The sequence below is a fragment of the Nothobranchius furzeri genome, chromosome 15, assembly GCF_043380555.1.
Source record: "Nothobranchius furzeri strain GRZ-AD chromosome 15, NfurGRZ-RIMD1, whole genome shotgun sequence".
NCBI classification, from domain to species: Eukaryota; Metazoa; Chordata; class Actinopteri; order Cyprinodontiformes; family Nothobranchiidae; genus Nothobranchius; species Nothobranchius furzeri.
The window spans coordinates 55,148,194-55,170,765 of NC_091755.1; the positions used below are offsets into that span (position 1 = coordinate 55,148,194).

Sequence of the window (22,572 nt, forward strand, 5' to 3'; positions counted from 1 at the left end):
CAAACACACACACACACACACACACACACACAAACAAAGAGCTTGATTTGCCTCTGGTGGTAGATGCTGAGTCACAAGGGCAGCCTGTTCCTTTTACACTCTGTTTTACATTTATACCCAAACGTTATTTTTGCATTATTTTAGCCATTTGACTTTTCATTGCAGCAGGTATAGAAGTAAGTTGTAGAAAAAATAATTATTCAGGAAGGGATGGTGAGAATGTGAGCTCTTTCTAAACTATTGTTGGAAACATTCTCTATTTCTCCAAGTTGAAGTTAATCAAAGATCTAAGATCTTTCATGTAATTTATAAACACAGTCACACATTTTATTTTAGATTTTATTTTAGATAACCACATCAAGTTTGTTTTAAACTATCAGTTGTACTCTTTGGTGTCAGAAGATAAACTCATATCATGATAACATTTTAACATGATTACTGAATTTTGTTTCCTAAACCGTTTTTATAAGCTGGACAAAGACAACCCAAAAAGCTAATTGATGCCATTCTCATCTTCTTCCTCTGAAGGGTCACCGGGAGCTGGTGCCCAACTCTAGCAAAAATGTTCAGTTACTGGGGCTTTGCTGAAACAAAGTAACTATCAGCAGCAACACAAACAAAAATAATAAGAGCCTTGTTTGGATTAAACCCATGAATTAGAAATTAAGTTTTGTTCCCAGAGAGAGGCTGGTGTGAACAATGGATCTCGCTGTGCTGCAAGGCCAAATTAAGCTTCACAGAAATAAATCATCACATGTGATGAAAGATGCATTAACATCCACTCTAACACCAGCCTAAAATACTATTTCTCATCTACGCCATTAAAAATCTTTATTGCCAAGGAGTTATTCTAACTATAAATCACTCAAACAATTGCAATCTATGCAGAAACAGAGTTTACATTTGATCGATGCAACCCTTTCCCCAGAATGTCTTGTGGATTTTAGTTTTCTGAGTGATCTTCTGTTATATTAGATATGTTAGTTGGTTATTGGGCTCTGTTTTACAACTTAAACCATTATAGAAAACTACATAACTACATAGTTTCTGTATTATTTTTTACTTGTTATGTAAACTTAGTAAACATTTTCTGCATCTGTTTATAGTCTTAACACAACTTTGTCATTTTGGATTAAAGAGCATGATGTAAACATTGGAGGACAGCAGAGGAGAAACCAGACTCTGTTTCAGAGCTTTTTGGTTCCACAACCCATTAAAGCAGCTCAATGCTGCCATTACATTTAAAATTAACATTTGTTTTAATATGCGTAAATGGCACAAATCACAGGAGAAAAATGGTTGTTGATCATCTGGAAAGTTTAGTTTAACTCCTGCTGGAACTTATTTTTTAAATTCTAATTAAGCATCTTTAACTTTATAATAACATTATAGTATGTTAGGGGGTTTTACACTGTTGCCTTGCAGCAACAAGTTCCTAGGTTCGAATCCCAGCCTGGGGTCTTTCTGCATGGCATTTGCATGTTCTCCCTGTGCATGCACGGGTTCTCTCCCATTTAAACCTATGACTGTCAGGTTGATTGGTCTGTCTGGGTTGTCCTTAGGTGTGAGTGTGTGCCTGGTTGCCTGTCCTGTGTGTGTCTTGATGTTGCCCTGCGATGAACTGGAAACCTGTCCACGGTATACCCTGCCTGTTTTCCCAAAGACTGCTGGAGATAGGCACCATCCTCTGTGACCCTGGCATACACAGTGGATGGCTGGATAGTGTAAATTAACTTTCAAATAGGTTGTACTTCTTTCTTGATCAGTCAGATTTTAAAACAAATCCAGAAGCATTTAAAACAAATGAGAGCCAACTCCTAGTCTTTTGCTAATGAAAGAAACGTTTTCAGGATTCAATTTTTAACAAACAGTTTATATAAAATATTTACTATAACATTATTTTAGCGGAACTGACATTGAGGCTGAGAAAAATATTGTTAAATCATAATGAATGATAAATGACCTGCACTTGTATAGCACCTCTCAGAGTAAGGATTCCAAAGCGCTTTACACTACAGTGTATCATTCATCCATTCACACACACATTCACACATGTGATGAGCTACGATGTAGCCACAGTTGCCCTGGGACGCACTGACAGAGGCGAGGCGAGCACAGGCACCACCGGACCCTCCGACCACCACCAGCATGCAAGGTGGGTTAAGTGTCTTACCCAAGGACACAACAGAATTCCCTGTCTGGGAACCGGGATCAAACTAGCAACCTTCCGATTACTGGACAACCCGGTCAACCTGTTGAGCTACTGCTGCCCAATAGATCTCAGAACTAAAGTTTTCCAGACCCACATTTTAAAGTCAGATTTAGCCCAAAGAATCAGACCATGTTTTAAAATAGGTACATTTACTCAAACGTACATAAATAACACAAATGCTTTAGTATTTGTATCTTGTTTTGGACCTAGGAACAGTGTAAACGGACATGTCGCTGTCCATGGTGCTGAATGTTGTTTTGGACGGGGTGGTGCTGTTCCTCTCCAGGCCTGCAGGGGCAGAAGAGCGGCAGGTTCCCATAACCGACAACAACACGTGATCAACTACAGAGGAAACATGGCGATGGCCATTAGTGCTTCTCGTTTCTGTCTTCAGGCAGAACGAACCGTGTTCTCCCTATCACCGGGACTCAGGCGATCGGTCAGCTTGCCAGCCAGGGCGCGTTTTATATCCACATCGACCGCGAGCAGTGAGTTAATTTTCATGCAAGCTACAAACACGTGTTGTTAACACAGATGCGAAACCATAAAAGGTCACTGTTTGGGGGCAGCTGGGCTCAGTGGTAGCGGACATTATTAGTTACGTTTGCTGTTTTATTATAAAACTGTAGTCTGGTCTTCCTGTAAACTAAACTTTACAGTTTCTACACAACACGTGTAGAAAATCCAGTGTTTCTTCTCAGGCGAAGACCCCAGATTTCATCTGTGATCAGCCCTGATCAGTTTTTTTTTTTCCCTTAGGGGAGTTTTTCTCCCATAACGCTGTTTTTAAAAGCGTCATAAAACGCTCAAAACCAGACTGCATCCGAAATGAAGTGGATGTTAAAAACGGTGGCAACGTTTTCATGTAAAACAACAAGTTTAAAGGATCCAGGGAAACCGATCATCTATAAAGTAATTTCTTTCATGAACTGATCTGTGACTAAAACTAACAAAGGCTCGACTGATCTTTTTTCCTGCAGCCTAATTGGACTTTATTACAGCTTTTATTATTCATCAAAATAGTTTTAGTAATGTGTGTGAAGTTCATTTGAACGGTAAGTCAAGTAAATAAGATTCAAATGTAAACGACTGCATGTTAGTGACACAGACAAGAATACTGAATGAGTGGGTGTGGAGGTTAAAAATAAAACGGTGAGAAAAAAATCATACCATTTCCAGAAAATCAATTTCCCTCTGGGATTAATAAAGTATTTTAGAATTTGAATTTGAGAAAAGTTGCCCCCCCCCCCAAGAACAACCTGAGAATCAAAGCCTGACCACATCTGTATTTGTTCTTCCTTTAGTATCATTGCAACCGGTGGTCTAGGCCTATTTACAAAGCTACATTTAAAAAGAGGCATGTCATGCAGCCTTTTACAGTGGCACATCCTCATTTTTCCCTTCCTCTGTTACACTAATGCTCAATCATATACAATAAATCTGTATGATGTTCATAATGCACCAAAGTTGTTAAAGTAACAAAGCAGAAAGGTTAATTTTGAGTAAAATATAAATATTTGAATTTACCTTTCTTTATATTTTGCAAAGATTAGAAACAGGAATTCTCCTTCTTTTGTCCTAGAATCCATAATTTACCATCCAACCACATCTTTGTTTGTTTCTTACCTGTATTAAAGTCAATTTTTCAAATACCTTCACAGGTTTACCAGGTAAAATGGAAACTGCTCTGTAATGGGCTCGACACACGGGACGCCTCTCCTCCATTCATTTTCAACGAGACATGCGCGACAAAGCGATAATCGCGGGTCTCCCTCCTACCAAGCGAAAAACGTGCGTGTGAAATTTTGCACTCATGCACAGGCGACCCAGCGACACGATCCCAGAAAGTTAAAATATTTTCAACTTTTCATCGCTGTCGCTCGGACGAGGACCAATCAACGGAGGTTTCATTCACTGACCAATGAGAGGACAGGATGCTCCGTACATCTCCGAGCAAACATGAAGGAGAAGTTGATTATTATTATGTTTTATATAGTAAAATCAGAAGTAAGATTTCACACAACTCTAGCAGCACCTTGTGAAACATCATATCTACCGCTTTATTAACTCTGAACCGCTTAAATAACCTTAATTCCCTCCAACCTGACACAGCCAAACAGAACAACGGAAGTTGCAATTTTGCCATGGAACAGAACGCGTAGACAGGTTTGCCGCTGGTCGCTGCCGCGGGTCGCCTCCCGTGTGTCAGGTAATAAAAGCGACAGCGACGAATTTTGCTGATCACGGTCGTTTGTCGCCTCCCGTGTGTCGAGCCTCTTAGTCAAAAGCTTCACTAAAACAGTCAATTCTGTGCTTTCTTCTAGACTTTCAGTTCAGACTAGATGAACACACCGCTCACAGCAGTCTGGACCTCTTCAAGAAAGACACAGGCATCATCTACCGCATGATGGGCCTGGACCCCACCCAAGTCCAAGACAACCCCAAGCGCTTCCGAGAATGGGCCGTTGTGTTTGGGGACTCCAAGATCAGCAGTGGGCGACACTATTGGGAGATTACTGTCAAAAAGTCCCAAGAGTTTCGCCTGGGGGTGGCGGAGGCGCAGATGTCAAGGGACGAGTGTGTGGGCACCAATAGCTCATCCTGGGTGTTCGGCTACGCTCAGAGGAAGTGGTTCGCCATGACCAACAGTAAAGTAGTTCCCGTGACACTGGTTGGAAAGCCAGACCGTGTTGGGATCCTGCTGGACTTTGAAGCAGGCGTCCTGGGGCTGGTGAATGTCGAGAGGCCTTGCATCATCCACGCTCTCAGGGCTCAGTTCAAAGCTCCTCTCTGTCCTGCGTTTGGACTTTGGGACGGGGAGCTGCTGACACATTCTGGGCTGGAAGAGCCAGAGGGGCTGAAGTGATGCAGAACAAACAAATCGGATTGGATTTGCCGTACGAGGCACCAGACTGGGTTTAAAACTCAGCCAACACTCTGCATCCTAAAACTGCAGGGGGAAAAGCATTATCTTTAAAGTAAATCATTAAAAGCTTCATGAAAGGTGATGAATTTTTTTGCTTCAGTCTATCGTCACTTTTGATGATGCAAGTTCATTTATTTTGTGTTTGACCAACTCAGGCTGGTGTGTGCGTGTGCGTTAGATTTATTACCTCATAAACTCAGAACATGGCTGCTGCCGTAAACTTTTACACTGAACGTTGCGGCATTTTTCTGTTATAAAACCTCAAGTCAACACAAAACCTTCAGTATCATGTTGTTTTTCTATGTTGTTCAATAAAATATCTTCACTGCCATGGTTTACAGATTCATTTATTTATAATAGAAATATTTACAGAGTTTGTGCAGAGAAATCATCTCAGTGCAAATAAAACCCAGTTCTAATTGAACTTATGTTGGCAAAAGGATCCCTTGGCTGAAGAGCACCAGATAAGATTTCTCACACCCCTGCAGCACTTCCAGCATTTTTTCTATTCTAATTGAACTTATGTTTGGTTTCATGTTTCCTAACCGGGAGTTTTGTTATATTTGGTTTTTCTTTTCTCTGATTTATTTAGAGAAATGAAACCAGAAAAGCCCAATTTTGGGATAAAAGGCAAGTTTTAAAATAAAAGTGAATTTCACTGGGTTCTCTATACAGACTGATGAACGTGATTGCTTATAAAGTGCACATTAATACATAAAACACCCTCTGATGCTAATAAACCTGGTGTTACTTGAAGAATAAATTAGAATAGTTAAAATAACACAGGCAGCACAAATACAATCAGTAACGTGTTGATTATTTTATAAATATAATTTTAAGATATGTACAACGTAGAATTGATTAGAAACTGAACAGAAAAGCAGAATTAATCATTGGTGTCATTAATAAAGAGCAATAAACACATTTACTAAGATATGGCTTTAAAAACGTCCTCTTTCTTTGCATTCAGAAGAATTAAACATTTAAAGGTGAGACATTTTGTCTCTGTTGATACTTAAAGTCTGTGACTTTGGTCAAACTAGAACAATTTCAGCCTGTTTAGCTTTACCTACAGTACCTCAGCCTGGTTGTTCACAATAATACATTCAGATGGTTTTTTTTCTTTTATATTTCCCGTTTGCACTCTTCTTTTGGGATTTAAATAACTTCATATTCTACCTTTAAGTTTTCCTTTGTTGTGAACATCAGTAGAAATGGCCTGGGTGATCAGAATTCTGGGATGTCGAGTCTTGAACATAAAAAACAGTCGAACGTTTTTGGGGGGAGATGCATTTGTAAAATCCTTCCAGATGTACAACAAAAGATGAGCATAATGAACCCTGATGATGTGGGTTAAAGGGTACTTTTCATGGAGTCCAGTGAGGTCTTCTGCTCCTCGGTGCTGCTTGTGGAGCTGGTGAACTTGCACTGGTACTTCTGCAGGACCGCAACAACAGCGTCATGGCCAAACTGCAAAGCGTCATCCAGGGGAGTGTTGCCCCATCTGATGGACCACACAGACACATGGAGATGGACGGATTATTTGTTAGAATCAGAAGAAGTTACGATCTGGATTCGTACCTGTCCTTAATGTAAGGATTCACTTTGCAAATTTCAGTCAGGAAGAACACAGCTTCCTCGTGGCCTAAAATAAAAAAAAAAAAAAGACATTAACGAAACACGAAGAGAAGAAATCCATTCGACTATAATGTAAATGTTATATGTCATCGACTCTGATAAATGTCAAAGCTGACGTCGTTGAAGAATGAATGAAGTAATGATGAAAAGTGTCACCTTTAGCTGCAGCGATGTGAAGCGCTGTGCGAAAATCATAATCTCTCTGCTCCATGTCCACATCTGAAAGGGCAAACCTGCGGGGCAGGGGGGTGCACACAAATGTAAAATTGGAGCTGAGCTGTGGTGAAACACTGCATGTATGATTTAGTGATGATAAAGTGAGATTTAAACTGTTAAATTCAGGAAACTGTTAGCTTAGCATACAGCCCAGGAACAGGAAGTGTCTGGCCTGGTTCCGCCTATCTGCAGTGTGTTACAACATTAAATGGTAAATGGCCTGCCCTGTTTTTAATATTCGAGGGTCCTGGAAACCCCAAGGCGCTTTACAACACGATCAGTCATCCTCCCATTCACACACATTCACACCCTGATGGTGACGTTGTAGCCACAGCTGGCCTGGGGCACACTGACAGAGTCGGTTCTGCCGTATACAGGCACCTCCGGTCCCTCTGACCAGCAGGCAAGGTGGGTTAAGTGTCTTGCCCAAGGACACAACGGCAGTGACAGACTAGGCTTGAACCTGCAACCTTCTGATTACGGGGTGAGCACTTAACTCCTGTGCCACCGTTGCCCTTAAATATGACTTATGGGGCCCAAAGATGTATTTCAATAACATCTTCATTGTTTGTAGCGTTAGTCTCTGGAGCCATAAAGGAGTTTTTAAAGTACAAATCTTCTCATTTTAATATCAGATAAAGATTTACCCAAATGCAAAGCTGCTGCCTCACTTACCTGGTAAAAAACGTTAGTGTTCGTTTGTGCTTACCTCCTCAGCGCAGAGACGTCTCCACTGTAAGCTGCAAACATCAAGTTTACCACCAACTTGTTCTAAGGATCAAATAGAAACCAAAGGATTGTTGACTGAATTTTCCTTTGTGCATTTTTAAGCAGCTTTTTAACAGAGTCAAAAGGTCCTGCCTTCTTCTAACCCCATCTGAACTTACCGGATCATCATCGGTTCGTCTTCTGGGGTCGTGTTTTTTGGTAAAATGCCTCAGGTTGTCATAATTATGGAAGTTGAAGTAAGACACAAGTTCCTGTTGGATCCAATGTTGAAGAATATTTTATAGACTTACAAAAACATGTTTTGTTATTTGTTCTCTTGAAAGAGAAGTAAGAAAAGCTTTCACCAGCGTACCTGACAGAAGTGAATACCACGAACGCTGTTTCCCAGCCGATCTAAAGGCGGCGACCAGCACATCAAACCCATGACATTAGGAACCACCAGCAACACGGCGCCAGAAACTCCAGATTTTGCAGGAAGGCCCACCTAAGAAGAAGAGGGCCAAGACCAACTTTAGTGATGGAAGCAGGATCACATACCTTGTCAACAGACCAAAGGCACTCACATGGAACGCAAACTGCCCAGAAAAGTCGTACATCCCACAGGAATGCATGAGACTCAATGTATTCCGAACGGCTTCAGCACTTAAAACACGATCACCTGTGATTGGACAAATCCCTCCGTTGGCCAGAGTGGCAGCCATGACACTTCCAGACTCACAAGTGACCTCAATGGAGCACAGCTGGGTGGGAGACACAGACAGAGCTGTTTGTCATCTGTGGTAACGGGTTTCTGATGGACTTTTATTAAGTGTTCAAGAAGAATAAAATCATAAGCTAAGTTGTTCTTTAACCCATCCACTGTCCTATCAGGTAACCCTTCCAGTACAGGGGAAGGCCAGTGGTGGCCATCCCTGGAAAATTGAATATTAATGTCCACTCAAACCATAAATTGAGCTTAGTTATTCAAGACATAATTGTAAAATAACATAAAAATAATAGAATTAATCAGTAAAAAAATAATCAGGCCACCCCTATCAAAATGTTCTGGAGGCGCCCCTGACGGGGGCGGGGTGGCGGTAGGGGGTGCTAAACATGGCTGATAGTTTATCCCTTGTAAAGGGTGAAGTGGTGCACTCCTAAACATTTAAATTGCCCCTGGAGCACATCTGACCCCATTAGAAATAAACTCCTGTGATAAATTTTGACACTTGTCCATGAAGCCATGTGAGTCCATTCTGTATTTGTGATTACGCCTCTCACTTTGAAATGATGTATTTGTATCCTAAAAAGATTTTTGACATTTTTGTCACACATCTAAATGAAACTGGATCTAAAAATTGCTAACAATAGACTTTAGACCGTGGGTTTAAAACAAATGTGAATGATTTCCACATGAATTTGGGTTACAGCTACATAGAGCCACTGCAGAGGGACCACAGAGCTGCATGGGGCTTCTGCTGACTCTGGCATCAGATATGAAGGAAAAGCAGCATCAGCAGTGATTAGTCACATGGGTCCGACACCTTCTGTGTAACGCTCCACAGAAATCATCTGTTGACGTGTTTCTGTCCGAGTTAAACTGATGATCAAATATTAAGCTGACAAAAATCCTGCCTGGTTACCTGGAAGTAGAAGTCAAGAGCTGCAATCATATCTGCGTTGTCAGGAAAGCACTGTAAGAGTCAGAGTAAGCAGAAATCAGACCAAGAGGCGATTGAAATAAATTAACAAAACTAAAACCTGACTCTAACCTTTTTCTCTTTGAGGTAATAACCTATCGCAAAGTTCCGGTCACCAGTCTCCCTCTCTGACTGGAAGCTGTAGGAAGGCAGCAGATGTAAAGAGCAGGATTTCACTTTTAAATATAAACAGGTCAGAGGAGGAGGGTTGAAGTCTTACGTCGCGTTGCTGAACCCCACATACTCTGTACCCGCCATGCTCTTCAGGAACTCCATCACCTGTGGTAATAACATTATTCAGTAGGTGATGACATTATTCAGTAGGTAATGACATTATTCAGTAGGTAATGACATTATTCAGTAGGTGGTGACAATATTCAGTAGATAATAATATTATTCAGTTGATAATAACATAATTCAGTAGGTAAAACCATTATTCATTATGTAAACATTATTCAGTAGGTAATAACATTATTCAGTAGGTAATCACATTATTCAGTAGGTAATGACATTATTCAGTAGGTAATAACATTATTCAGTAGGTAATGACATTATTCAGTAGGTAATACTATTATTCAGTAGGTAATACCATTATTCAGTAGGTAATACCATTATTCAGTAGGTAATGACATTATTCAGTAGGTAATACTATTATTCAGTACGTAATACTATTATTCAGTAGGTAATACCATTATTCAGTAGGTAATACTATTATTCAGTAGGTAATACTATTATTCAGTAGGTAATACCATTATTCAGTAGGTAATGACATTGTTCAGTAGGTAATAACATTATTCAATAGGTAATAACATTATTCAGTAGGTAATGACATTATTCAGTAGGTAATAACATTATTCAGTAGGTAATGACATTATTCAGTAGGTGATTACATTATTCAGTAGGTAATGACATTATTTAGTAGGCAATACCATTATTCAGTAGGTAATGACATTATTCAGTAGGTAATGACATTATTTAGTAGGTAATGACATTATTTAGTAGGTAATAACATTATTCAGTAGGTAATATCATTATTCAGTAGGTAATGCCATTATTCAGTGGGTAATGACATTATTCAGTGGGTAATGACATTATTTAGTAGGTAATACCATTATTCAGTAGGTAATGACATTATTCAGTAGGTAATAACATTATTCAGTAGGTAATGACATTATTCAACAAAAGCAAAAATAAAAGTTTTTACTCACAAAGTCAAACCTCTCTGCTTTATTTGAGTAAGGCTGTTGAAGGAGAGAAGTTCTGATGTTAGAAACAAGTGACATGAAGGGTGCTTATCAGCCTACAGATGGCAGTGTTTGAGTATTAGACCTTTGTGTGTGTGTGTGTGTGTGTGTGTGTGTGTGTGTGTGTGTGTGTGTGTGTGTGTGTGTGTGTGTGTGTGTGTGTGCGTGCGAATGTGTGTGTGTGTGTGTTGTTGTTGTTGTTGATGAGCGTGTCGGTCCATGTGGCGATGTGCTCAGCACCACTCTGGAGCTGTTTATGGCTGAGCTTGAATTTCATGGACCAGTAGAGGATCCCTACCAAGTCATGCAGTAACTAAAAAGGAAGAGCACTCACTTTCATATTTAATGACTCCACCTAAAGGATACTATCAGCCATTACTGCAGGATGAAGGGAGGACTTATGGGGTTTTATGGCTTTTCACGTAGTTTCACCTCAGTGATGTGAAATCGACTACTCCAACAACACACTCAGATTTTTGTAGGCAGCTTTCACCGCGGTATGAAAGACTAGAAGAACATGTTGCCCTTCAGCCTTTACTCCATTTATTTGTTTATTTATTGTACTTGGCCTCTTACAGGTTAAATGTGAGCTATAAGCTGTGCGTGTTCAAACGCTGTCTCCCCGTTACGCACATGCAGAGTCAGGTTGGTAAACACACCCTCTAAGCTGGCAACTGTCATTGGCCAAAGGAACACACTCCCCTACTGTAAGTCCTAACTGGGTCTGGCCCTCTCTGCTGAACTTGACCCGTGTTTGATAAGAGAACCTTCTGCTTAGTCAGCAGTAAAAGCTCCACAACAGAGAAGAATTAAAGCCACGTTCAGTGAAATTACACTCTGACATGACGTCACACGGCCGAGTCCACGGGGACGTTGCTCCCCACCACAGCTGTTAAAGCCCCCCCCCCCCCCCCCCCCCCCCCCCCCCCAGTCTTCTGCATATTCCATCTTGCAGCGACTTAGAAGCTCCTAACAGGTTCTTGGCGAAGAAGGTCATCACCTTTCTCTCTATTCCAGGTGGATTTTGTACCTTTTGTCCGAACGGTAAATGTGCTAAAATAACCAGATCAACGCTGACAGGTGTTCACGGTTTACCTTAATCAAAGAACTAATGACGATGGCTCCAGCATTCACCATGGGGTTGTGAGGTTTATCTGTATGAAAAAAGATAAATAAATGTGTTATGTCACTGCTTTTTCTCTGACCACATACGCAATAACTGGCTCAGAGTTCAGGTTGTATTTCCTTTGGGAGACGTGTACGCGTTATTAGCCAATATAACAAAAACAGTATGTGGTTACATTGGTTAGGGGACAAAATGGTAAAGAATCTGGAACAACTTTACTGGAAAAACTTTTGCGTTGTTGTCATAGCTGTATTCTGGCTTTGTTCCGGTTGTTTGTCGAAATAAAGACTAAGATGAAAGTTTTCTAAAAGGTTTTTAGTAACTAAAGGAAAAGGAGTGAAAATGGCTTATATTCCTGTTGCTGATGTCTCTTAGCTGGGCTGTGTGGTGAATATTTGACAGTTTTCTGATAAAAATGCTCCATAATTAATATTAATTAATGAGGGGAGGCTGAACGAGAACAACAGCACCACACCAAAGAGCCACTCGAGTCACAAGGTCAAATAAATGTCAGGACTGCAGACAGACTGACAGACTCACAAAAGATGTAACAAAAATTTTACCTTCTTCATTTAGCGACAGTTTGTTGAACTTCAGCCCACTGGGCTCTTTTCCCACGAAGCGGTGAACATGCTCACTGCCAAGTTCGTGCACGGCGATGGCATATTCCAAAGGTTTCACACATGACTGCATGCAGAAGGGAGTCTTGGTGTCACCCACTGAGTATCTGAGCAAAATCAGGTGGCGACATGGGACAGCTGAGGACAAGTGTCTGAGATGATACCTGTTAAAGTGTGTTACTCACCTCTGTCCATCAATTGTGCACAGGGACACACCCCAGAGCTCAGGCCTGAACTTAGCCAGCTGAGGAATGTAGTCAGCTACCTGCAGAAGGACATGAAACACACTCTTGATTGCTCTACAATAAGTAAACAAACACCAAAGAGGTATGTCTCTGACTCACAAGGCCTCCCTCCTGCTTTTGAGCGCTCTCATACAGCTTATTGATCTGGTAGGTAAAATTCTCAAAGTCTGGGATGATACATTTTTTTCTGAAAGCCTTAGTCAGCAGCATGATGTTGTTGCCCACACACCTATAAAAAAAAACATAAAAGGACATTTTTTATTCCCAGAAGACATGCACAGCTTTGAACCAGTAATTGTTTGCTTTGTTAAATCATGAGTTCACTGTGATTAAGCTCAAGATCTCAAGAAGCAACAAATGATGCTCATTTTTAAGGAAGTTATAGAACATCCTGAGCTCTAAAGGTGCAGGTCAGAGTTCACATACAAGGATTTCCAAAGGAGAGTTTGTAAAGAAAGCTTTTGATGACCACACAGAACACAAAACCTCATAAAAATACATTTTGATGAGGTTCAAAACCTCTGGAAAGGATCTTGTGGACTGATGAAACAAAAGTGAAAGTGCCTGGCAGGTGTGTGTCTCATTAGCACTAACGCCACAGCTCTGAGCTAACATCATAGCCACATTCAACATGGTAGTGCTGGTGTGATGTTCTGGAGCTGCTTTAGCTCACAGAACAATGAATACTGCTTTAACAGAACATCCTGAAGGTTAGTTTCTGACTTTTGACCCTAAACAGGACATTCGTGCTGGAAACCCTCCAACATGGCTGAATTTTAACAATTCTGTAAAGAGACGACTGCTGTTGTTGCTACCTGGAGTCTGTCTGTCTGTCTGTCTATCTATAACATTTCTAGAATGAATCAGGTATGGTAACTTAAACTGTTGCAGTGTAAATGAGTAAGTCAAGGTGGTTGATCTTTTTGCAAACGTACTGAATGTTCAGGTCATGAGTCATGTAGTCTGACATAAACGTATGTGAGTGAAAATCCATTCACGCTTCACCCTCCTAAAGTGTTGTACTTATAATGAGCTCTGATTGTGTTACTTCATTACAAAGCGTGTAAATTAGCGTGTAACAAAATGAGAAGACAACGCTCGTCTTCACAAAGACGCCCTAACTCTCATTGTGACTTTCCATTTGCTATAATTGGTCAGCAATGCTGCACGCTCTCAAAGAATGGTAATGGTACGTCCTGCCACAGCTGGACTGAACTAGACTCTGTGGCGAGAAGCCTTCGCTAATCCAAAGCAATGCAAGCACGAGCGGAGGGAGCTTGTATTATTTATAAGGCTCAATTCCTAAAAATAATAGGAGATACTCTCCTTATCTCCAGCAGCGTAGTCATGGGGAGCTCCTGAGAGGTGTTTGGGAGCAAACCACCTCATCATTTTAACAAATGATCACCAAAGAGGACACGTCTGAATAACTTAGCTTTTACAGAACAGAAGATGAGAGTGAATAAATTACAAGTCAGTCAGGAAATGATGTTCTCAGGACAGCAGGGAGCTTTTAGATGATTTGATGTTATGGTCAGAGTCTGGAGCTCAACCAGAATGATGCCCTTTCATTAGCAGCCCCTGAGACCTCTGTCTCCCTCTAACGTCCACTACTTTTGCAGGCATGCACGCACATGAATGTGCTTTGCAGCAGCTGTCAGCTATAAAATGCCTGTGTCTGCCAGTCTGTTGGACTCAAATAGTGCTGAGCACAAATGGCCTCCTTTATGTAAGAAAAGGCATCTCTTCCTCTAACCCAGCCTGACAAGTTTCAATCTTCTTACGCTCACAGAATGCTCATTTGAATAAATGCAGGAAGTGTTTGTTACTGTGTGTGAAACTCTGTCCCCATAAATAAACTGGCACTGCTTCTCACCTTCTGAAGAGCTTCTTGTCCATCAGGACTGGCCCAGTGGAGTCACGTGTGGCCTGTCGCATCTGATGGACGCAGTCACGCAGCCGAGGGTCAGATGTTAACAAACCCGTTCTTCTCAAAACCTGGACGGCAGAGAAACGAGATATTTTTAAATGAAGTGATTTACAAGCAGTGAAAGGAGGACAGCACGGCCTCTTGTTGGTTGACTTCAAAACCTTGAGATCCTGCTGTCAACTACAGGAATCTGAAATATGCACACATGAAATACACGTTCATAGAAACCCAAAGCTTGAGGGGTGCCTACAAGGACCTGAGGGGGGGGGGGGGGGGGGGGAGACAACTTCTTTCTCTGTGCAGCACGTGTCTATTTTGGGGACACCACGTGCACAACCCTCTTGACCACAGAGGCTCGGGTGCTTGACTTTTATTTTTTAGTTTACTTATCACATTTGATAAATGCTTCAGAGAGCAAACAGACCAAACAAATGGCTTTAAGCGGGCTTGTGTGTGTGTGTGTGTGTGTGTGTGTGTGTGTGTGTGTGTGTGTGTCATTAGTTCAGAGTTTTATCTCCTAGATGAATGTCTGAGCAGGGTCTTAGCTAGCAAAGGTAGTGAGGAGCTTTTTCACCTGCTGCTAACACATCCAGTCATCTGTGATGTCACAAGCTGCCACCTGTGTTGACACGTCTCCTGAATGCTCGCCTGTTTTAGCATGAATGAGTTGCCATAGACACCGAGTTCACCAGATGATCACTTTTTATTAGTGACTGGTTGAAAAGCCACAAAAATGATGTGAAAACAAATTAAATTCATCAGTTTCTGAAATAAACCCTTAAAAATGCAAATCTTTCATTCATTCAGGAGTAATAACAGAAAGTAATATAATAATTACGTGATGTGATGACTTTTCATGTTTTATTCAAACATCTTTACTCTTTTCATGACTTTTTAAAGTTGAATAGATTTAGTTCTTAATTTAAATTAGTGAATGCTTCAATTAGATGCACAGAATAGGATGAGTGTTTACTTTTCAATCATGTGAGTTTGTTCGTGTAATGAAAGACTACTAAAATGTCTCTTATTCTTGTTTAAATCTGCCAGTGAGACCCGAAAAGTGTCACAAATTACTGTAATTAAAACTAATTTAAAAACAAAATGAGTGAAGCTGTGAACAACCAGTTTATTTAGACAAATGACAGAAAGCAGACAATAAACACGGTTTAATTGAGACGCCTGGAGGATCTTCTAGCTGTGAGCGTTTTGCTCACTCAGGTTGATTTACATCAGAAGTGTTGATGAGAAACAACAGAAGGGCAGAGTGTGACTTACAGAGGTGAACTGAGACAGGGGGATGGTCTCTTTACCGTCGGTGATAGTGTAAAAAAGTAAGTCCTCCAAACTGGACATCAACCGCCTCCTGCCAAAGCACACACAAACAAAACGAACTTTAAAGTGTTGAGTTAAAACTTGGAGCAGCGTCTGAAGGTTCGTCGTGTTAGCAGAGAGAATAAAGGCGTAGCCAGAAATCATCACCGTGGGTTACGAGAGCAGCTGTTTACCTTCATTCAAGTGAGAATAACAAAAGCAGTGAAGAAAACAAAGATTTAGTTCCTTTGATTGGATCGGTGTTTCCTTTGCTCTTTATCAACTTTAATAATAAATGAGGAACTTGAAACTTTAGCCTCTAATTACTTATTAACAGGACTGTTAGCAGGTAGCAGCAAACCAACAATCCCTTTGTGACTTTTTCAGCGGTTTCCTTTTATGTTGTTTCAAAACGTCTGAAAGACCCACACGGTGATGGTGTCCATCCAGCTAAACGTGTGCAGACAAAATGTGGTCGGAATCTGGATCGGACTTTGTCTTGGATGAATGCGTCAGGCCTTCCAAAACAAAAAGTGATCAAATGAAGGAAAGTTGTTATCTAAGTAGATAATTCAGCATTCACATGACAGTCCCCTCCAACCGTCAACGGTTTTCTGACAAGTCATATTGCGTCTTTCTTGACTTTTCAGTCTGAAGGTCAGAAAATTGGTGGTTTCCCAAAAGGATTTCACATTTCGATAAAATCATCATCATAAATGAGTTTCAGTTGAATCCTGCTTATATTTGTTTCATTGCTTTATATCTTGGCCTCTGTTACTCTGGTGTTTAGAGCAACAAAGGCCAAGATCTACCACAACAGACAAGACCCAAGGTGTAGGCTATGCAAAGACACACACCTGCAGCAGGGTGTAAGATGCTGACAGGAAATGCCACAACCCAGTGGCTGGCATCGTGTACGGAAACATCTGTGCAGAGGATGGACTGGAAGCCCCAAGGTCAGAGTGAGCAACACCCCCTAAGGTGGTAGAGAACGTTAGAGCCAAGCTCCTGTGGGACTTCCAGATCCAGACTGACAAAATGGTGATGGCGAACCAACTGGACATTGTGGTGGTGGACAAACAACAGAGGCCAGCTGTTGTGGTTGATGTGGCGATACAGACGGAAACATCAGGAAAAGGGAACACGAGAAACTAGTGAGGTACCAGGGCCTCAAAGAAGAACTTGAGAAAGCCTGGAGAGTGAAGACATCGGTGGAGCCCGTGGTCATCAGGGCACTCGAGGCAGTAACCCCAGACTGGAGGAGTGGCTAAAGCAGATCCCCGGAAAACATCCGGCATCTCAGTCCAGAAAAGTGCAATTCAAGGAACAGCTAAGATACTGCCGAACCCTCAAGCTCCCAGGCCTCTGGTAGACGACCTGAGCTTGGAAGGATGAGACCACCCGGGGGAGATGGGAATTATTTATTGATAAACTCACAAATGTGTTAGTGGCAAGGCTTTACTGCAACTTTTATCCTCCTGCATCCTCCCGGAGACTGCCTCTTCAATTCTCTTTATCTGAGACCTTGTTCTTTTCCGGAGCCATTTCCTTTTATTCCAGTATTAATTGCTTTTTAAACAAGGCTTTTTAACAAGGCCCTACTAATCCTAAATAGCTTGGGAAAATTAGAATAAATAGAAGCAGGGGGTTAAACTTGGTCCCGTCTTCTCCACCTACGTAAATTCCTCTTAACTCGTAAAGTGTCAGCCTCTGCAGGGTGCTTGGAATTCATCACCAAACTATCGCTATAATCAATAATACCATATCAAAAGAAAGACCGAGGGATTTTTGCCGTTGTCTCATTTTGCAGAACGTTTATCTAGTTTCTATAGTTTTCCTCTCTTGGTGGCTGAAGCGGTTTCAAAGATGGATGCTAATAACAACTGTTGCAGGACTGTTGTGGGAGCACTGTTGGTAAATTATTAATAAGCTCCTATTATTTTTAAGGATTGTTGCTTATAACAGCCTGTTGTGACCTACTTGGAATGTCCTTGGCCCTCCTCAGTGGTCTTCTGGAGATGAAAGGCTCTGTGGATGTGGGCTGATGCTGTCCAGCTGGATAAAGGAACAGGTTGCGGACTCCTGGACATTACTGCATTTTTAAACAGCTGCAAAATCCCCAGGTTGGTTGACCTCAGGCTTTTCAAGCAATGCATGGTGATGAGTAGGGCTTATTCTGTAAGAACTGGTGGGGGAAAAAACTGTTCCTCCTCCCAGCTGCTGATGTTGAGAGATAGATGCGGCCCTTGGGTCCACGGAGCTTTAATAGCAGCTGCTGTGTTGCTGTGGATCATGTACGGGACAGACTGTTCCTCAGAGGCGGAGCTGTGACTCAGGCTGGACGGCGGGTTCAATAACCAGCTGCGACTGATTTATCCTCTCAGGTATAACTGCTACTACCGTCAGCTGATTACATAAAAGATGAAAAAACGAAATAAGCCTACCCTTAAATGCATTTTTTTGTAAAAGACACGTTAAATGACTCTGCGGACATTTTATAGTCATTTAATTTTGCTGCACTTAGCAAAACAAAAATAAAATGTAATCTCTGAATTGTCCGTGTTTGTTTAAGACACAGAAGTAAAAGAGCTCCGACTGGTTTATTCTGACATTCAGCCGTTAAAGCCAAAATGTTAATTTTGTTCTTTTGTTTAGTATTCTATGTAAATTTATACATTTATTTGACTCCATATTTCTTGTAAAAGTACTTAACATTTCTCACAATAACAACAACGTGCTGTTGCTCCTGTCAGTGATGGTAAAAGTATGGATAATTTGATAAATAATATATATATACATACATATATATATATATATATATATATATATATATATATATATATATATATATGTGTGTGTGTGTGTGTGTGTGTGTGTGTGTGTGTGTGTGTGTGTGTGTGTGTGTGTGTGTGTATATATATATATATATATATATACACACACACACACACACACACACACACACACACACACACACACACACACACACACACACACACACATATATATATATATATATATATAATTCTTTTTTTTTACTGGAAAGTCTTGAATAATTATTTATATTTTATATTTTGAACTGTGTTGTCTTGTGATTTTAAAGGCGGGGTCCTGTTGTGGCCTGAGAATGTTTTTGACTGGTGAGACGGTGACACCTCATGGTGAGTTTCTCTCACTGATCTGTTTTCTGAGTCGCCCTCTAGATGGCGCACTCACTCCAAGCCCCCCCACTCAGGTCTCCCCTGTGAGACCAGAGTCTTGCGTCTCACATCCTTCCTGTTCGCAGCAGGTGATTTTCCTTCTGCTGGTCCAGACTCAGAACGTTTGTCTTTGATCACAGGGTGGCTTGTGAAGAAATCAGCGACGCCACATTTGTGTCCAGTGTTACTAAGATTTAGGGAATCTTGTCTCCTCTTCTTGTGCTATTTTTCTCTTTCCTGAGATGTTTATTTCAGATTTTATTTCAGGACTCATGTTGATTTATTACAGCAAATTTAGAGGTGTTTATAGATGCTGACTCCAGTCTACCACACCCAGTGCACACCACACACACCACACACACACTTTTCCATGCTGCAGACTGGCAGTATCATATTTTGAGTCGACTTCTGAAGGCGACATGATTTTTTCTCCACCACCAAAAATACCCAAGGCCTCTTGAGGCTGCCGTCTGCAGCTCCAGTCGTGTTAGCATCCAGAGCTGTGCACGCTGACCCGTGGCCTGCTGGTTGTAGCTTCTCTGCTTTCAGGAGAAAATGTTTTTCATTCCTCGGCCAATGAATGCCACCTTTGTCCCTTCATCCTCCATCTTGTGTGAGAAAGCCCCCCCTCCGCTCGCAGCAAGCCTGCACAAACTTAACCTCTTCCCCCTCCGCCTCACACAGGAAAAGAAACACACCGGTCTGGCTCTTTGACTCAGGTTTTTAACCGGCCCGGAGAGTTTAGGCTTCACCTAAAGCCAAGGACACGTTTTCGACTTATGATGCTAACTATTCTGATGTTGATCAACTTCCAGCTTTCTTAAAACTCAAAACCTTCAGCACCTCCTGCATGGTAATTTCTGAAAATTATGCAGCAGCTGTTGAAACAACGATAACAGGAGCAAAGCTTCTGTCAGCAGAGATGTTACATTTATCAGAGAACGTTCATGTTTTTAAGTCAAGACTCAAGACCCATCCTTTTAGGTTAGCTGTTATCTAAATATTTTCTACAGTTTTATTTCTGTTTTACATGATTATATTTTATTACTTGCTTTGCATGTTCTATATGATTATATTTGAGCACAGTTTTATTATTTAAATTATTATTTTGCTGTCTATATCATTTTATTTATTACTTATTTTCTAACTTTTGTCATTTATATTAGCTCTTTCATTACATTTTTACTCATTTTAATCCAGTGTTTCCTCTGTAGGGGCCCTCTGCCCCGGGAGCGGTGGTCGACTGTAGCTTCCTGGGCGCTCTATAGGTGGGGGTCTATGCTCCCCCTCCACTGAGCGCCCTGACTTAGTGTGGAAGACCTGATGCTGCCGGGGCAGACGGCTCCTCTGATGGTGTTTCCTTGCGTTACCATACTTGGCTCATCTGGACTCAGCCAAATATAATTTTTACTTGTGTGTGTGTGTGTGTGTGTGTGTGCTTGCATATGTCTGTTAATGTTTTTAACCTGTAATGGGAATCTGGGGTCATTTTGTAAAGCACTTTGAATCGCACTTTGTTTGAAAAGCGCTTTATAAATAAATTTGATTGATTGATTGATTGATCTCCCCTATAGAAGCCATCTTCCATGTCCTGCATGTGCTAGCTATCATCTTTTATCTAAATTTAGCTCTCCCTTCACAGCGGCAAACCTACATGCAGCGACATCCCGAGTGCACAAGAGATCCATTTCCTGTTGTGTAAAACTTTATGTTAATTAGCTGTTTTGGTTCTCTTATCCTTTAGTCTGTCTCCTCCTCAGGTGTCTGTAACACAAATGTACAGAAGTTGTACAATGAAGTAGCATCTTTGTGTGTCCATAATGGAGAAGCAAGAAAGATATAGTAAAAGAGGTAAATGCACACTTTTTCCTGAACTGCTGTGAAAAAGCTGAGATCAGAGTTTGTTTAGGACTGAAGAAACACAGAGAAACTGGCCCGGGTGAGAACTGGTCTGTTAGTTTCCTCAGGTGACGTGTTTGCCTGAGCTCTCCCTTTAATGCCAACATCTTTTATAACAAACAATAAAACTGAACGCAGCAAAAACTAGTCAGCATCCAGAGCTAGACTTTCCAAGATTATAAGAAAAAAGTGATTTTTATTTTGTTCATACATGTTTATTATTTGAGTTGTGTGTAGTGAACATCTCGGCCATTTGGGGTCGCTGTTGTGACCTTTTACTGTAGGTGATTGTAAATTAAAGTTTCTAATAAAAATAAAAGCTAAACCATTATATGTGTTTATTGGTGAGATAATTTTCTCTAGCTGAAACATTTGTAGGAGAATCAACTCATTTTGAGCCTCGTTCATCTCACAGGTTGGTTTCTTCTCTCCTCCAGGTAGCTGCTGGTTCCCCTCTCGTCACACGTCTGCTCAGAAGCCCACAGCCGCTACGCTCAAACGGCACGGTGAGGAAACCTGGACACCCTGTAGACCCCTGGAGCCTCTGTGCACCCGTACAGTAGAGAGATCAGCTCCTCCATCGCTGCCACCCCTTCACCTCCCCCTCTCACCTTCAACACCACCCGCCTCCTCTTTTTTATCCTCACAGCTTCCACACCCTTCCTCCCCACCAACCCCCGTCCTCACCATGCAGCTATCCCACTGGCCTGCCATCTCGCAGCATTCCAGCCGGCCATGCACACAGAGGCCTATTGTGTGTGCTGGGAGACGGCAGAAGCCACTGCACAGTCGAGCACCGGGGGAAACGGTTGTGGAGAGCTGAAACTGGACTCAGTATTCCAGCTGGACTGTGACAGATCTGAAGTTAGACACAGAACTTGTTTGATGTTTTAAATAGCATCAGTAAAGTCATTAGGCCATCAGGTGTAGCTGATCTAGCCCGTTTTAGGTTACACTCATGTTTTCTCTATGCAGTCTTCTTTGATATGAACGCAAATCCAAAAAGGTCAGACAATTGTTCATCTAACTTCTGATCAGGAGGAACATTGTCCAAACTTTTATTCCTACATGTGGAATGAGGATGGCTTCCTAGGAGGTCATAACCCTTGAATTACTGTGCCTCTCATGACAAAGTCGTCTTTTCAAGCCCACTCACCTGGTCTTATCAACTGTAGAACCACACAGGGAAGTTCACCTCACATCGGAGCCACCCTCATATTAAAGATTCTTAGCATGAAGTAAAAAAAAACAACCCTTCGACCATCTATAACTTATTTACACCTTCATTCCTGCACTGCGAACATTCTAGTGACCAGCTAAAAGTAAAATCCATCTGAAAGTCCATCATCTAGTCAAGTTTCAGCTGTTTGTGAATGACTTTGTTGACACCTAAATATTATTTTGCACGAATGAGTTAAGAAGCATTTTCTCCTGAAGAGGAAAAAAGCTGCCAAAGGCCAAAAGAAAATCCTGAAGAGCTTTTAATCAAAACCCCGTTAGAATATAACAATGGCCTAATAATGCTTGGAGGCCAATATTAAGAAATGAGTCATGAGACTTTTGCACAAAACTGTTAGAAAAATAAAATGTGGTTATA

General features: G+C 41.3%; 3 protein-coding genes across 4 annotated transcripts; 2 read left to right on the top strand and 1 right to left on the bottom strand.

Annotated features, from left to right (window-relative positions):
- Window positions 1-2,449: 2,449 nt before the first annotated feature.
- spryd4 (SPRY domain containing 4) lies at window positions 2,450-5,469 on the top strand. The gene is made up of 2 exons (XM_015968360.3): window positions 2,450-2,700; window positions 4,537-5,469. Exons 1-2 carry the CDS (start codon window positions 2,568-2,570, stop codon window positions 5,076-5,078), a joined length of 675 nt encoding a protein of 224 aa, XP_015823846.3. The 5' UTR covers window positions 2,450-2,567; the 3' UTR covers window positions 5,079-5,469.
- Window positions 5,470-6,287: 818 nt separating this feature from the next.
- On the bottom strand, window positions 6,288-18,165 carry gls2a (glutaminase 2a (liver, mitochondrial)). Its single transcript, XM_015968359.3, has 18 exons — window positions 17,857-18,165; window positions 15,841-15,928; window positions 14,512-14,633; window positions 12,735-12,864; window positions 12,576-12,655; window positions 12,334-12,497; window positions 11,740-11,798; window positions 10,609-10,641; window positions 9,621-9,679; window positions 9,473-9,539; window positions 9,344-9,394; window positions 8,285-8,461; window positions 8,074-8,205; window positions 7,880-7,972; window positions 7,702-7,763; window positions 6,933-7,009; window positions 6,720-6,783; window positions 6,288-6,642 (listed from the first exon to the last, which is right to left on the bottom strand). The coding sequence occupies exons 1-18, from the start codon at window positions 18,030-18,032 to the stop codon at window positions 6,492-6,494; spliced, it is 1,785 nt and encodes a 594-aa protein (XP_015823845.3). The 5' UTR covers window positions 18,033-18,165; the 3' UTR covers window positions 6,288-6,491.
- LOC107391208 (protein CBFA2T2-like) lies at window positions 18,126-21,939 on the top strand. Of its 2 annotated transcripts, XM_054746098.2 has the most exons (4): window positions 18,133-18,260; window positions 18,980-19,037; window positions 20,837-20,927; window positions 21,413-21,939. In XM_054746098.2, exons 3-4 carry the CDS (start codon window positions 20,897-20,899, stop codon window positions 21,796-21,798), a joined length of 417 nt encoding a protein of 138 aa, XP_054602073.1. In that variant the 5' UTR covers window positions 18,133-18,260; window positions 18,980-19,037; window positions 20,837-20,896; the 3' UTR covers window positions 21,799-21,939. The 2 variants fall into 2 exon arrangements, with proteins under 2 accessions (XP_054602074.1, XP_054602073.1); XM_054746099.2 differs by lacking the exon at window positions 18,980-19,037 and having other exon boundaries at window positions 18,126-18,260.
- Window positions 21,940-22,572: the final 633 nt, after the last annotated feature.